The sequence below is a fragment of the Periplaneta americana genome, chromosome 15, assembly GCF_040183065.1.
Source record: "Periplaneta americana isolate PAMFEO1 chromosome 15, P.americana_PAMFEO1_priV1, whole genome shotgun sequence".
Classification (NCBI taxonomy): domain Eukaryota; kingdom Metazoa; phylum Arthropoda; class Insecta; order Blattodea; family Blattidae; genus Periplaneta; species Periplaneta americana.
The window spans coordinates 108,934,830-108,950,034 of NC_091131.1; the positions used below are offsets into that span (position 1 = coordinate 108,934,830).

Consider the following 15,205-nt stretch of genomic DNA (forward strand, 5'->3'; position numbering starts at 1 on the left):
ACACACACACACACACACACACACACACACACACACACACACACACACACACACACACACACACACACACACACACACACACACGTAGGGATTTTGTAAACAGTTTCACATATGGAAAATAGGCTGTGCCTCAACACCGTGAAATAAAGTTATTTTTCAGACAGTCATTCCTAAAAGTAGATTTTTCAACCAGTGATTTAGTTAGAAAACATATTTACAGGAACTTACCTTTTTAAATTTAGCAATTGCCAAATGGACTCGTATGGGCATCAAGTTTGATATCCTTACGTTTCCAATATGCATACATTTTTATTTCCTGGACTGATGTTCTGGAGCATTCCAGTCCAACTAAACCACTGCTTTTAGCACAGTGCATAAAGTTTTTAACACTGTCTTTCAACTGTTCGCACTGATTGTCCCACAAGATGTCACATTATAACCGATCAATAAAGCAGTTCAAAACAATGCCAGGTCCCATTTTAAAAAGAATGCTGTTTTTGGTTGTAAAGGTATTCAAATTAAATAAGTTCCTTCAACACTGTTTTATTGATAACTATAACATTTTACTACTCATTGCGCACTTGCCAGATTTTATAGGAAGTAAATTAATGTTTGAAACATTGTCTAACTCAGTGGGAAGAATCTTTTCATTGTACTTACTTTGAACATTCTTTATTTGGGATAAATATGCATATGACTTTCATGTGTTAATTTGAACGAAGTTTAAAAATACCTTAGTTGATTAGTTTTGGTTGAGAGCCATCTTCAGAACTGCATGGTTCTTGCGTCTTCCATTGTCTTCGCATCGGATTCCTAAGTGATATAGTGTTAAAAGTTGTGTAACCAAGATGTACATTATTTATTGCACCATTCCATAAACCTGTTGTATTGTATATCATAATATATTGCTTCCTTGAATTTGATTTTGCTTGTAATAATTCCAATGGTACTATCTGTAGCTTATTTTATTTCTTTCGGTTTACTTTCACAATTATTCATTCTCGAATGAGAGTTGAAAGTCACCATATATAATAACTTCACCGCCAGATGACATTCAATGCCACACCTGTAATGTTGATCAGTACTATAAAAGGCAGTGTAAATTTGTATCAGGTATCAGTCCCAGCAATTTCAAGTACTGTATAATGTATTTATAAATACTGAACGGTTATCTAAAAAAATAGTATATGATACACATGTAAACAAATTATTTTATTTTGTTCACACATTTACTACGCTCAGCCTGTGGTGTCGTTTTGCAAACATGCGTACTGGCAAAATAAAACGTAATTTTTAACACTTGTATCATAAATAACTAGTATCACACACTTAATAACCTGAGCTATTACCTGTATATCACCTTTCATCATAGAAACAGAATGCTGTTACTATTATCTTCTATAGATTCTTTTCTCTTTGGGCATTCTAGGATATGTTTTTTATTGTGAGAGTAAAATAATAAATTGAAGATATGTGCGTAAAAACAGTCTAACCCTCATTATTTAAAAGAGGGGGGAAAAAAATGAAGTTTTATAAATGCTATATGACCAGGCAATAAACACAAGTACTTCGATGGGATGCCTTGCAGCCAAGAGATATCAGCACTAATCTGAAATTTTTCCATTTTGTGAGATAGTCCGTTTTTATGCACATGTCTTAATTTGTATTCTGGAAAATGTCCTTTTGTTATGGTAATAAATAAAATTATGTATGCATCTCCTGAGGTTCACTCAGCCTCCTATAAAATTGAGTACCGGGTCTTTCCCAGGGGTAAAAGGCGGTCAGGGCGTGGTGCCAACCACACCACCTCATTCTAGTGCCGAGGTCATGGAAAGCATGGGGCTCTACCTCCATGCCCCCCAAGTGCCTTCATGGCATGTTACGGGGATACCTTTACCTTTTTTACCTCTTTTACGTATGCATCTTCTGCACTTGCAGACCGCTTGTGCTGAGAATACTCATATATGTTTCACTGCCATACGAGAGGCAAAATTTTAACATTGTTTCTTTTCTTACTTTATTTCCTGAAGTTCTTCTGATTGTTCTATTTATGTAATTAAATTTCTCTCTCTCTCTCTTTTTTTTTTTGCCAGCACTTTCCAAATATGTCATTGTGGTGCCAAAGAATTTGAATTTATTAACTTGTTCTATTATTTTGTTTTCTAAGACTAATTTAGACCTTATTCCATTTTTACCGTGAAATTCCATAGTTTTACTTTTTTTCGACGGATATTTTAAAATTAAATTGACTGGATAGTTTATATAGTTCTATAAATGATCGTCATTGTTCAAAATGATCACCTGATCATCGGCAAAGAGAATTGTCATTATACAATTAATCTTATTTAAATTATGTGTAGACTATTTTAATTTTCTTATTTACTGTCTGATTATTTCATCGGTATAGTTATTGAATAGTAGTGGAGACATGCTGCAACCTTGTCGGACACCCAAATTAATTTCTTCTGCTATAGATGGATTAGTGCCAGAAATATATATTTTTTAATTTCTGTATATATTTTTTTATTACTCCAATTAAGTGTATTGGGATGCCCCTATCTTTTAAAATTTTTCATAGAAATGTTCTGTTTAATTTGTCAAATGTTCTGATGTAGTCTACAGATATAATATTATGTATTTGTTTGTTCAACCTTTTATGTTTTCTATAATTTGCTGTAGTGAAAATATGTATATCTTATAATAAATAGTGACATTTGTGTTATTCTCACATAGAGCATATTATGTTACATATTAGATTGGTGCAAGACTTCTAATTAACACTGTCTAAATCTTTGTTTTTCTCATGTTAAGAACAATTATATTGTAACTGCATTGTATTGTTGTCAGGCACTACATAACGATCAGTACATAATATACAATATAATTTAACCTATTTCTGATTTTAGGTCCCCCTTCTGTAGGTTACACTGAATTTGTATCAGAAGGATGGAGACGTGAAAATGGTGAAATGCCATGTTATGAAAATATTCTAGAAGTCAGAGAGCTGGAACTTAGGCCAGTTCTGAAAGAGACCAAATCAGAGGTATAGTAAACTTTATACAAGTCTTGTATATAATTAGCAATTGGAGGCATAATTTTGTAGATTTTTACAGGAAGATAGTCTCTAATAGTGCTGATGTGAAGACATAATTTTGTAGGTTAATGTCTTTGAAACATTTATTTTTTTAATCATATACCATAGTTTCCCCTAACTATGGTCCACATTTGTCACACTTTTCTTTGTATATTCAGTACTATTCATCCAGATTAAGTGAAATTTTGGCTTCGGACTCTTGTAAGTTTATATCAAATAAATATTGACATATTTGTTTGAAATTATTTAATTACAAGTGTTAAAAAAAATAAAAAGCATTGGTACATAGTTGTATTCTGAGTTTCCCAACTATGGTCCACTCATATATTCATGCTTGAAAGCTGGAGCTGTAATTATTCGTAATTCAATATATTGAGTTTCTAATTTAAGGGTAGAAACATAATCTAGCACAGAAATATTAAAAATAAATGAAAAGTACATGGATTCTTTATATTAGTACACATTACATAAACACTCAATAAACAAGTGAAATCTGAAAGTCATTTTTCTGCAATAATGAAAAACTACAGTATATTAAAGAACAAAAGTACGGTATCAAAATAAACTAACATATTCTTAGCAAAATATTATACAAATAAATTCAATGATAATGTTTATTTATCGTACTGAGAACTACATTCATTAGGCTTATTTCGATCCTTTGAATCTCCACTTCTCTTGTAATTCTGAAATTGAAAATAGATCTCTCTTTTTCGAGACACATTTGGGGTCTTCAATTTGTTTTATTATGTTTTCCTTTCTATAGAATAAAATGTCTTCCATTTCTCGCCACCTCAGTAATTGCCGCTTCTTACTATACATGAAACAACAGCTCCATTGCTCTTCACTTCCAAAACTTTCCCTGGCCACAATTCCTCCTCATAAGTAACTACCATATAACTATGTGCCTTTAGCATTAATTTAACAGATTTCGTCTTCTTTTCTGTATCTGACTCACTGTCTGTAAATATGAAGAGAACACCGGAAACATCATAATCTGTATCCAATTCAATTTCATAGCTCTCATAGTCACTTACAGGGATGGTTGTTTTCCTTCTACCCTGAAGTTTTCGTTTTACCGGACCATCATTCGTGCTAGTACCACTGATGCTGGAACAGCCTGTTTCTTTATTTACTGGACTATAATGTTAAATGGTGTTTTAGAATATACTGACATACCGTATTTGCAGAAGTAAATAATCACATTGATCACATTTTGTTAAAACAAATATTTCAAAATGAAATATTATGGTCCACGAAAAATTGTGGTACATAGTTGAGGACTGACTTCTAGCCTTGAAGTTAAACATTTTTCACGCAGAGTCCTTAACCTCTGCCAGTGTAATTATTACGTGAAAGTAAACACTATATAGCCAGGTTTAATTGTACAAAGAATCATATATCTATAACATTCCAGTTCTACAGAGGAGAGCTTAATAAAACAGACAATCACAAACTGAATGATTTCGTGTCTTCACACATTCAATAGAATGATGCACACTGACCTTGTTAAGCATCCATATCATTGCCACGTGTAATGGTAGATAGAAGCATCTATGGGGAACATAATTCCATCACAGTGGCGCCTTAAATGGCAAACACCGAACTCTTGGGGGACTAAGTAGTACATAATGCGTTTTGAACCATAGTTGGGTGCCTGGACCATAGTTATGGGAAATTATGATAATTTATGTTGTAGCATTTGTCTTTTCATTAACTTTTTAGTGATACTACTGATACTGAATATGTTGTTGTTGTTTTCTAATGCCAGGCGTTTGACAATAAAGTCATTTGACCTCTTACACTCCAATATTTTTCAAAGATATTACCATGACTAGCCACTGAAGCACAGATTTTGAGTGAGTTGCACAATGGGCAGTTAGGGGACTGATATATTCCAATTCTATGCAGGTGTTTGGCCAAACAATCATGGCCTGTTGCCAATCTAAATGCAGCCACAGACGATTTACATAGTGCATAGTGCTCTCTCCCTTCCCCCCATGCGTTTTCACTTGCTCCTCCCCAAGACAGCCAGTGCTCACGTAGTAACTCAGTCAGGGTTTCAGTTCGATTTGTCAATCTATATATAGGTATATAATAATAATATAGAAAATATGATCATACTTTTCTCTTAACATGATTTTATTGTCTTCTAATAATGTAAACATATTTTTATACAGGATCAGCAGCAGTGGATCTCCATTGATAATGAAGATTATGAAGTGAAACCAATTCATGCAACATTACTGCCAAAGAAAGTGCACGTATTTTGTAAACCTGCTGACAATATTAGTTGAGTATACACAATAAAAGGTAAATAATTTACATTTTTCATAGGTCTTATAATTCTCCAGCATAAGTTCCACTTGACATACGTGGTCCTTTCTGACGTTCCTTTTTCCTTTTCTTCTTTCCAGTAGTGTTTTGTAAGTTTTGTACTGTCTTCTGTGTAACAGTGTTTCGATATGGATTCACATAATTAGGATCTCTTTCTGTGATGTTCAATTCTTGGCTAACCTGCAAAATGAAGAGGTTTCAAACAGTACAAAATGACAGCATTTGTGCAGAAGAAATTGTGCAAGATGTAAGCAAAGAGTAAGATAGAACTAAACATGGGAAAGTTTTATATATATATATATATATATATATATAATTTTAATGTACCGAAGTACATATGATGTTTCCATGCAGATATTCTGCATCATTGTACTATGAAAGAGTAGTGGAACAGAGAAAAATTCTCTCTGGCACCGGGATTTGAACCTGGAATGAATATATATATATATGATATGCGTAAATCACTTTGTGATTTAAGACGGCGCTTATTCCATCGGATCCCAGCCAATTAGTCACTCATAACAAGTGCACCTCTGCACATATGTGGACATTGTCCTACATTCATAGATATATATATGATGTAGTGCAGAGGGCAGGCCACCAGAGGGAACCCAAGAGGTGGAACTTAAACTGAGAGGATTCGATCCGACACCGGGATGGGAATCCGGTGTGGCTTAGTGGATAAAGCATCAGCATGTAGAGCTGAGAACCCGGGTTCAAATCCCGGTGCCGGAGAGAATTTTTCTCTGTTCCACTACTCTTTCATCATATGGGAAAGTTAGTTGAGAGTACTCTGTCTTCATTTTACTTTCCTTTTGTTACATCAAAAGGATGCTGGTAATTGGACAATCAATTTTGATTTTATTCTTTTCATATCAAACAATTTATATCTTTGAAATTTAATGAATGACATTCATAGGTTACACACCAAACAGTCTCTTTTAGCTTACAAAGTGTACATCTGGAATTTTTCATCATAGCGTTCCATTTGGTGTATTATAGTGATACTTTGTACTGTCAATAGATCCATCACGTTCATAACTTGGCCCTGCAGGGTCAAGAGCTGTTTAGTGATAACCTTATAGAGATTTTTAATCATCCCTTACAGGTCTCAAAAAGTAGACAAAGTATCAGTGTTTAATTTTTTTTAATCAAGTTCATATCGAATAGTATTACAATTCTCTATTTTCCAAATTAAGTAATGTCTTCTTTTTTTTATTATATGTCAAATTCCTGCAACAATTATGTAATATATTATTCTATTTGAATTTTTGTTACTTTTTTCAATTAATATTTAGAAATTTTTTCTTTTATTAAATGATTGTACTGTAATTTATTTGATTAAAGTTTGTTTTGCAAAGCGAAGGAATTCAAAATTTTAGTAACATGTAACAATTAACTTCAACAATAACAAACATATATTCATTCCACGTAACATTTAATTTTAAGCATCAGAATTTTAATTTTCAAATTTATTTTTTTTTATCTACTATTGTACTTTATAATTTCAGATTAAGACAAGTTATTATTATAAACTTGATTTGATTTATAATCCTAAACTATAAATAACTTCTGTTATTCTTGATCAAATATAAATTAAATGTTTAATTTCATTCCTTAGACATATAAGGAACAAAATCAAATAGGGTGAGATGTATAGTTATTACTCTCTTGATTCTAAATATCAAAAACCTAATATAACAACTTGCAATAAATCTGTACAGTAATACTTCATTCCCATCCACAAGAATGAAGAGGAAATATCTCTCTGGGAATTAGTATAAACTTTAAATTGAATATTATGATCTCTGTGGTTCTGGAAGGATTTATATTGGTACCCCTGTCATGATTGTCGTCCATTGTTGATATTGATATTGGCTATTATTGCAGAATGTATGTAGTGGTTAGTTCGCCATAATATTGGAATCATGCAGCACTCACTTCAATAGTGTGTTTTTGTGCTGAAAACGTACTGAATGACAAATTCCCTGGTTAAAATGCAATGGGCATTTCGAACAGAATTCGGTGTGTGCTGTGTTCCAACCATGCCAACAATTTTGTCGATAATGAGAAAGCTGGAGACAAACTGGCTCCCTTCTTAGCAAGAGTGAAAAACATAGACTTGCAGTGCCTCAAGCTTGTGTGGATGATGTTCCAGAGCGTTTACTGAACTCACCAAAGAAACTGTTGTGCCGAACAAGCCAGGAGACAGACTACTCGTATGGCACATGTCAGAGCAGTAAAGAAATCGCGTTTACGAACATACAAAGTGCATGTAGTGCAGGAATTGAAGGCACTAGGCTTGTAAAAGTCAGTGTGTTATTGCCAAAACACACTGTCGAAGTGAGTACTGCATGTTTGCAACTGTGGCAAACTAATCACTACATATGTTCTGTAATAACAGCCAATATCAATATCAACAATGGACGACAATCGTGCCAGAGGTGTCAATATAAATTCTCTCAGAACAACAGAGATGATAATATTCAATTTCAAGTTCATACTAACTCTGAAAGAGAAATTGTAACTCGTTAAAATTGTAAGGGTGCTATTCATAGACATTTCGCAGCACGCGCTACGAGCGTACTAAGCTAGCCCCGGCTATCCACTGGTTACTTGTACAGAATTCAAATCATATCCTATCGCTAACACTGGTTTATGAATACGAAAAATGCTGATCATCCACTGGAAGCCCGCGCTAAAAATGTCTATGAATACGGCCCTAAAGGTTTATATAGATCACCCTGTAGAAAATATATTAAATAGTATGGTTAATAATAATAATAATAATAATCTTTCTTTTCGGAATTTGCAATAGTCGTTTATTTCTGTCCTTTTAATTTTTTTTAAATTAATAACTGCAAGCAGAATGCAGCACTTGATATAAAATATAAAGGGAAAAGCAAAGTATATAAATTAAGATTTTATGGCACAGAAACGTGGACAACTACAGTAGAAGAAAAGAATAAAAGCGACAGATATATATTTCCTGTCATTAGAGTAAACAGTAAAAATACCACCAAATGGCATCGAGAATCTGATGCTGACAGGCGAGCCATCCTGGCTCATTTCTGACAGAACCAATGCTCTACTGCTGCTCTTCGTCAGGTACTAACACTAATATTTTCTTCAACATGCTGCAAACACACTTTGAGTTTAACAGTTTGGACTCTTACAGGTCTGCCACTGTTGGACACTCGTTTTTAAATGAGCCTGTATCTCGTAGGCATTCATGTAATCATGTACTGTTTTCTTCTTACCAGAGATATAAGTATATATGTTTTTTTGTCCAGTAATTGCGTTTGGTTGACAAAGCCTAGGCTCCAATGCAGCATCACGTCCCATTCGTATTTTGATTTTAAGATTTTATGGGCTATATCTGGCAGTCTCAGCAGAACTTCACCGAAGAGTGCAGTGTTTTCCAGAATGTTTGAGAGAGCTAGAAAGAGTACATCAAGAACATATTAAGAACAAAATACCGTATCCTTAAAGGTAAACGTTCATTACATCGTATCGCACTCATCGGACGAATCACACAGATTGGAAAATGACAGTCTTTACTGCAATTGTTATGTAACCGCGTTCACTACATCGTATCGCACGCATTGGCTCTCGGCAAATCTGTCCACGTTTCTCGGATGAGCAACTTTTCCGATGTGTGCGATCATGGCCTTCTTTAATAAATTAATTTTAATTGGTCAACTGTTACTACTATGTTGTGCCATGTTCAATGTCGCGCCAAAATGGCAGACAGAAAACTTATTTCGCTTGTAGAAAACAGTGAAGAATTATATAATTTGAGGCATTCCCATTACAGTAATCAAGTTATTTCTTACATATATATATTATGTAACCAATATCTCTTTCGTTTATTCCTCTTCAATTAAGAAGCATGAAACAATTACAAATTCTTATTTGCTAACACTCATGGATAATAGACCTAACCTCAAAACTCCTTTGTTTTCAGCAATGTCAATATCGTACGTCATAAGTTTTAAACAGCTGATAGGGAATCCGATGAGGCGATTAGGTAGAGCCGTTACAGTGAACGCACTCCACTTAAAATATCTGTTGTGTGCGATTCGTTCGAGGAGTGCGCTACGATGTAGTGAACGCTTACCTTAAAGCAACAGATTGATTTTGTTGTATAAGAACGATAAAAAACTTTATTTGCCACCAGTTTAGAATTCCTTCAGAATTGATATTTCATGGAGTGATTGGGATGATGTTCTATCAGAGTAGAACTGAACATGACACAAAGAAACATGTTAAAGCAGATAACCTCATAAGAAAAATATTTTCCATTTGACCTCAGTGATCTAGTGGTTTCCTTGCTGTAACTTATAAATTAACTAGAAACGATGCATTTTTGGTAAGGGACCAGATTTTCAAGCCCCAAAATCGGGACACTTCGCAAAGTGGGATAGTAAATGAATGGCCAACTTTTTATATAAATTTACTTGGGAAATATGTTGTTGTTTTCTAATGCCAGCATTTGACAATAAAGTCATTTGACCTCTTGCACTCCAATATTTTTCAAAGATATTATCATGACCAGCCACTGAAGCACAGATTTTGAGGTGTTCCGAATCCATTTCTCGGTTTGAGTTGCACAATGGGCAGTTAGGGGACTGATATATACTTGAGAAATATAAATACGCAATAAAATAAACAGAATCACGATAAAAACAACACATTGCAATACATGGATACAATAACATGAAAACATAAAGTAACATATTACACATACTAAAATTGATTGCATGTGTTGAATAGATCAGTCCAGAAGGGAATCAATTATTGATCTGAGCACTGTGTTCTTGAGATTTTAATTACAAATTCTAACCCATCGAATTACTTTCTTGTCTTTCGCATTGAGGATGACTGCTCTTCCTTCTACTATGCTTGTCAGCTGTATGTCGTATGACTCTAGCAGTGGTTAGGTTGCGCCTGTTGAGGGATTTTCTCAAGATTCCATTGTGATCTCCGTGACAGTGCTGGTTAACTTCTTTCTAAGGACAAGAAAGGGCTCTGTTAGCACCTCTTGAGCTTGGGCTTTTCCTTGTTTTCTATGGAATTAGTAACATTGGTCTTTAGTAGCTTTTGTATAATTTCCTTTTCTCTGCATAGATATTTATATTTTATTCGGAGATGTCTGTTCTTGCGCAGTGCAAGAATTGATCATTTCTCTTCTCTGTTCGTTGCACTCAACATCAAGCCAAGGTTTGTCTGTCCTTAGCCTCTGATGACGGTATGTAGTACTTTATATTTTTTTCAGAGCGGGATCTAATTCAAGAAGGGCTGAACCTTCATCAATTGTGTGTTGTCTGGATTCAGCTGTGTTCCCTTCAGCCTTCCCTTAAGGAATTTCACTGTGTGTGTTTTTTTTTCTGCTTTGTTAGGTGTAATTGATGATTCTACAGGTAGATGTTTTCTTAGAATGGCGACTGGTGAGTAGAAGGATATATTTTGTTGTTATATGAAAACGCAATTTTGTAGCGACAGGCTACTATACAATGTGGAATGGGAACATTAGTCACTTAGCCAATCACATTCATAAAATATCTCCCAGCCCAATATTTTCATAATTCGTTTCATTGTGATAATCCCCACTTTTACTTTGAATATTAATTTCGCACTGGGAATGAAGTAATTTTCTCCACTAGCACGAACAACTATTTATACATATATCTCTGACTTGTACTCTCATTTTCCTAACTCAAAATTCTCAGTCACACTGCCAGCTTTTACTGACCTTGTAGTAGGAATGAATCCACATTTCGTCTAGGAATACTTTGAACACTACATACAAAATGTTTATACAGCCAGTGCTGACATACTGCGGAGAAATTTTAATTACTTCACCTTTCATAAACGACATAGAATATGTTCAAAACCAAGCTCTCAGACTCATTACTGGTGGAATCAAAACAACTCCAATAGATTCTATGAGATTCCTCACTAATATTAACAGTATCAAAATGACAATAGAAGAAAAAGCACTGATTCAATATGAAAAACTTATGAGATTACTAGGAAACAATTGGCATTCATACAGTCCTCTCTGTAGATTGAAAACTCAAAAAAGTTTCATATCCATTGTTGAAGAATTAAAACAGAAAATCAATATCCCGAATTTAAAAGAAAAACTTACAAATTAAACCAAACCCTTTAACTCTATTAAATATAGAATATAATCTAAATTTAACAGAAGAAATACTGAAATCAGAAGTAAACACTGAAATACTGAAACAATTGTCTTTAGAGACAATTAATATTAGGTACCCTCCACAAAACTGGCTTCATTTATACACTGACGGATCCTTGATCTCCAGAGAACAAGGTGCCGGTGCAGGTGTTACGTGCTGTCTCTTCTCACTTTATAGATCACTTGGATATGGAACAACAAGTTTTGATGGTGAAATCATTGCAATAAGTGAATGTCTCAGAAATCTTCTATGCCACATCAATAAATTTAGGAATGCAGTTATATTGTCAGACTCCAAAGCAGCTATTCTATCAATCGTCTCTAAACACACACCTTCATCTCAAACAGCAGAAATAACTAAAATGCTCTCTCAATTAATATCACTCAATAAAAGAATTGTATTCCAATGGATACCATCCCATTGTGGAATCCTGGGAAACGAGAATGCGGATGCTTTAGCAAAGAAGGGCAGCACTGCTACTTACAGACCTGTTACTAAATCTACGTATTACTCTATGAAAAGATTTATTAAACTTATATTATACTTAGACTTCAACAAAAAAAATTTGATAACACAATCCCAAGGGAAAAAATGGAACTCTCTGCATCAAAATCCACAGTTAATTCCCGATTTACCATGAAAATCGTCTGTAGCTGCATTTAGATTGGCAACAGGCTATGATTGTTTGGCTAAACACCTGCATAGAATTGGAATATATCAGTCCCCTAACTGCCCATTGTGCAACTCAAACCAAGAAATGGATTCGGAACACCTCAAAATCTGTGCTTCATTGGCTGGTTATGATAATATCTTTGAAAAATATTGGAGTGCAAGAGGTCAAATGACTTTATTGTCAAATGCCTGGCATTAGAAAACAACAACATTTCGTCCAGGTAAGTGACAAAGTTGACCTGCACAGTGCACACCACACACCTCTTGACTATCAGTATGACAATGAGACCCAAGAGGATTTGCACTGATAATGTCATAGTTCACATTCCTTCCAATCACAGAGTTAACTCGGTGGTGTAACTTACAAAATTCATTTTTGATTTTCAGATAAACCTGTTCAAGATTATAAATTTATTTAAAGTTTTCAATTATATGATTTATCAATTTTTGCAAAATTATTAATTCTTTTATAAGATATATTAGAAAATAATAATTTTACAAAAATTGATAAATCGAATGATTGAAAACTTTAAATAAATTTATAATCGGTGGTGTAATAATACTTTTTTTTTTAAGTGCTTTAAAAATGAAATACACATGAACATACCATCCAGAACATTCTCATCTTTAGGGAAACTACTGCTTCCTGGTATATAACCGGAGCTCTCTAATGTAACTCTACTACTTTGGATTACCTGTAACATTAAAAGTGACATCTTTAATATTTCAATCATTTGTTATTAGTTTTTTATTATTATTATTAGATGGAAGAATTATCTTACAGTGAAAACCTTTTCCGTCATCAGTGTTACCATTTTATACTGCTTTTCATAACTATCAAGTGCCAAAATCCTTTTGACAGCTTCTAGTTGGTCTAGTCTTCTCTGTTTGAATAATCTAATAACTGAACATTTCTTAAGGTAGAACATATTAAATATAAAATGTCATGAAGATGAACCACTTTCTATTACATGTTTTATATATCATCACTGCATCTCCAAAATCTGTTATGTATTTTTAAAAAGATTTTGCAGGCGAAAGAAAAAAGCATTGTCACTTTTAATTGCCTTGACTTTGAAAGCTGCTTTTGGTATAATTTCATCATTTTGTAATCATTGAAATTATACCGAAAGTAGCTTTTGATATAATTTCATCATTTTGTAATCATTGAAATTATACCGAAAGTAGCTTTGAAAATCAAGGGAATTAAAAGTGGCAATGCTTTTTTCTTTCTCCTGCAAAATCTTTTTAAAAACACACAGTAGATTTTGGAGGTTCAGCAACGATATGTGTTTTGCAACAAAAAATAATTGCTGAAATTAATCAAAGTATGAAACTCTTACAATGTCTCCGCAAAACAATAGTTTTGCAATGGATTCCTTCACACTGTGGAATTCTTGATAATGAAATGGCAGATTCCTTAACAAAAAAGGGTACAATGATCCAACAAAGTACAAATTCATGTATATCATTTCATCCTTCAAAACTGGTAATTAAGAAAACCATCCAACAAAAGAATACATGAAAAATTAATACATGAGCGTGTAAATAAGGAATGGAATATTTTATTAAACAATAAAAATTTAATTCCAGAATGTCCGCAAATGAAGGCTGTCGCACTTTTTCGATTATATACAGGACGTTTGGCTGCCCATCTTATAAAATAAATGTTTTTTATACTTCTAATTGTTTACTTTGTAAAGAAGATAACACTATAATAATGGATATGACACACCTCAAGAACTGTAAAAAAGTAATAGTTACAGATCTATCATTATGATACTGAGAAGCAAGAAGGGAAATGGAAGAACTCCAATATGCTGAGCATTAACAACCAACCAACAATTCAATTCTTATCACTGTACGATTATAGTTATAATGGGTTGTTTATTTTTCTTAACTGTCACATACAAGATATACTTAGAAATGAAATCATAAATACTGTACACACAAGATCAACTAGACTTTTGTCGGCCTGGGTGGCGCAATCTGTATAGTGATGGCTCACCACATTTTGTGAAAGAGGAGGAGGAGTCCCTTTCTAGTTTGTGGAGGTGCGGGAAAGCCTGTACTTTGCTACGAGCGGCCGTTTGAAGCTGCCTACTCCTTTCTCATGGATGATGATAGTTACTGTTCAGATCCGTAACCATACAAATAGTGTAGGCCCTAATACACTATCTTCGCGCAGTGTTTCTTTCTCATGAATACCTCCCTTCTTTTGGACATAGTCCCGAAGACGTTTAATTCTGCGTTTCTAAGAAATATTCCTTGGACTTTCATGTACTTTTTTCTCAGCAATAACTTTATAGACAATATTTAACTTCATCGAATCTGATGACTTCCCCAATTACCTAGGCCTACTCTCAGAGGAAGATAATAGACATAGAACACCTGCCAAATTGAGAATTTCTTGAGACTTTTGTGGATCCTGAGTCCAAATATTGGGACCCAGAGGTCTTGACTACAAATGTTAAATCCTGAGCATTACACACACAATTCTGTAAGGATACATAATTTTTCGGCCGGATCATTAACTGTATGAGAAGAGTGATCAGGGCCAGCATCTTCAGATGACAGGACGACAGAACAACACAGTACAACAGGAAATATGTACAGCATTTCGATGTTGGCTTATCGTGCTACGGAGCACATTACGCACATGTCAACCAACATACACGGCAAGCCATCCATGTTTCAATTTGTTCGTGTGCTGCCACATATCGGTAAGAATACATATCAGAGCATGACCAACACTATGTACACAACTTAACATGTGTTACAATGTCATAAGTATATATTTCTTGTCACTTTAAAGCCAATTTAATATGTTGTAATGAAATTTAACAACTATAAGTTCTATACTTTTTATTATTATATCATATTGGAAAATATT

General features: G+C 33.9%; 2 protein-coding genes across 2 annotated transcripts in view; one reads left to right on the top strand and one right to left on the bottom strand.

The window, feature by feature from the left end:
* The window catches only part of Mulk (acylglycerol kinase-like protein Mulk), a 25,904-nt gene extending 20,478 nt beyond the window's left edge, over nt 1-5,426 (top strand). The window contains exons 7-8 of the mRNA XM_069847986.1: nt 2,907-3,043; nt 5,275-5,426. Coding sequence (XP_069704087.1) covers nt 2,907-3,043; nt 5,275-5,391 — 254 coding nt within the window. The 3' untranslated portion in view covers nt 5,392-5,426. The remainder of the gene's footprint in view (nt 1-2,906; nt 3,044-5,274) is intronic.
* Nucleotides 5,219-15,027, bottom strand: LOC138715260 (coiled-coil domain-containing protein 134-like). Its single transcript, XM_069847988.1, has 5 exons — nt 14,823-15,027; nt 13,095-13,216; nt 12,920-13,007; nt 8,692-8,870; nt 5,219-5,611 (listed from the first exon to the last, which is right to left on the bottom strand). Exons 1-5 carry the CDS (start codon nt 14,929-14,931, stop codon nt 5,435-5,437), a joined length of 675 nt encoding a protein of 224 aa, XP_069704089.1. The 5' UTR covers nt 14,932-15,027; the 3' UTR covers nt 5,219-5,434.
* Between the last annotated feature and the right edge of the window lie 178 nt (nt 15,028-15,205).

Excerpts from the sequence above, each read along its gene's own strand:
- LOC138715260 (XM_069847988.1), bottom strand. The coding sequence starts at position 14,931 with ATGCTGTACATATTTCCTGTTGTACTGTGTTGTTCTGTCGTCCTGTCA. Across the intron at positions 13,008-13,094 it reads TGACGGAAAAGGTTTTCACT|GTAATCCAAAGTAGTAGAGT; the intron begins GTAAGATAATTC and ends TTAATGTTACAG. Across the intron at positions 5,612-8,691 it reads CATATATACTTATATCTCTG|GTTAGCCAAGAATTGAACAT; the intron begins GTAAGAAGAAAA and ends TTCATTTTGCAG.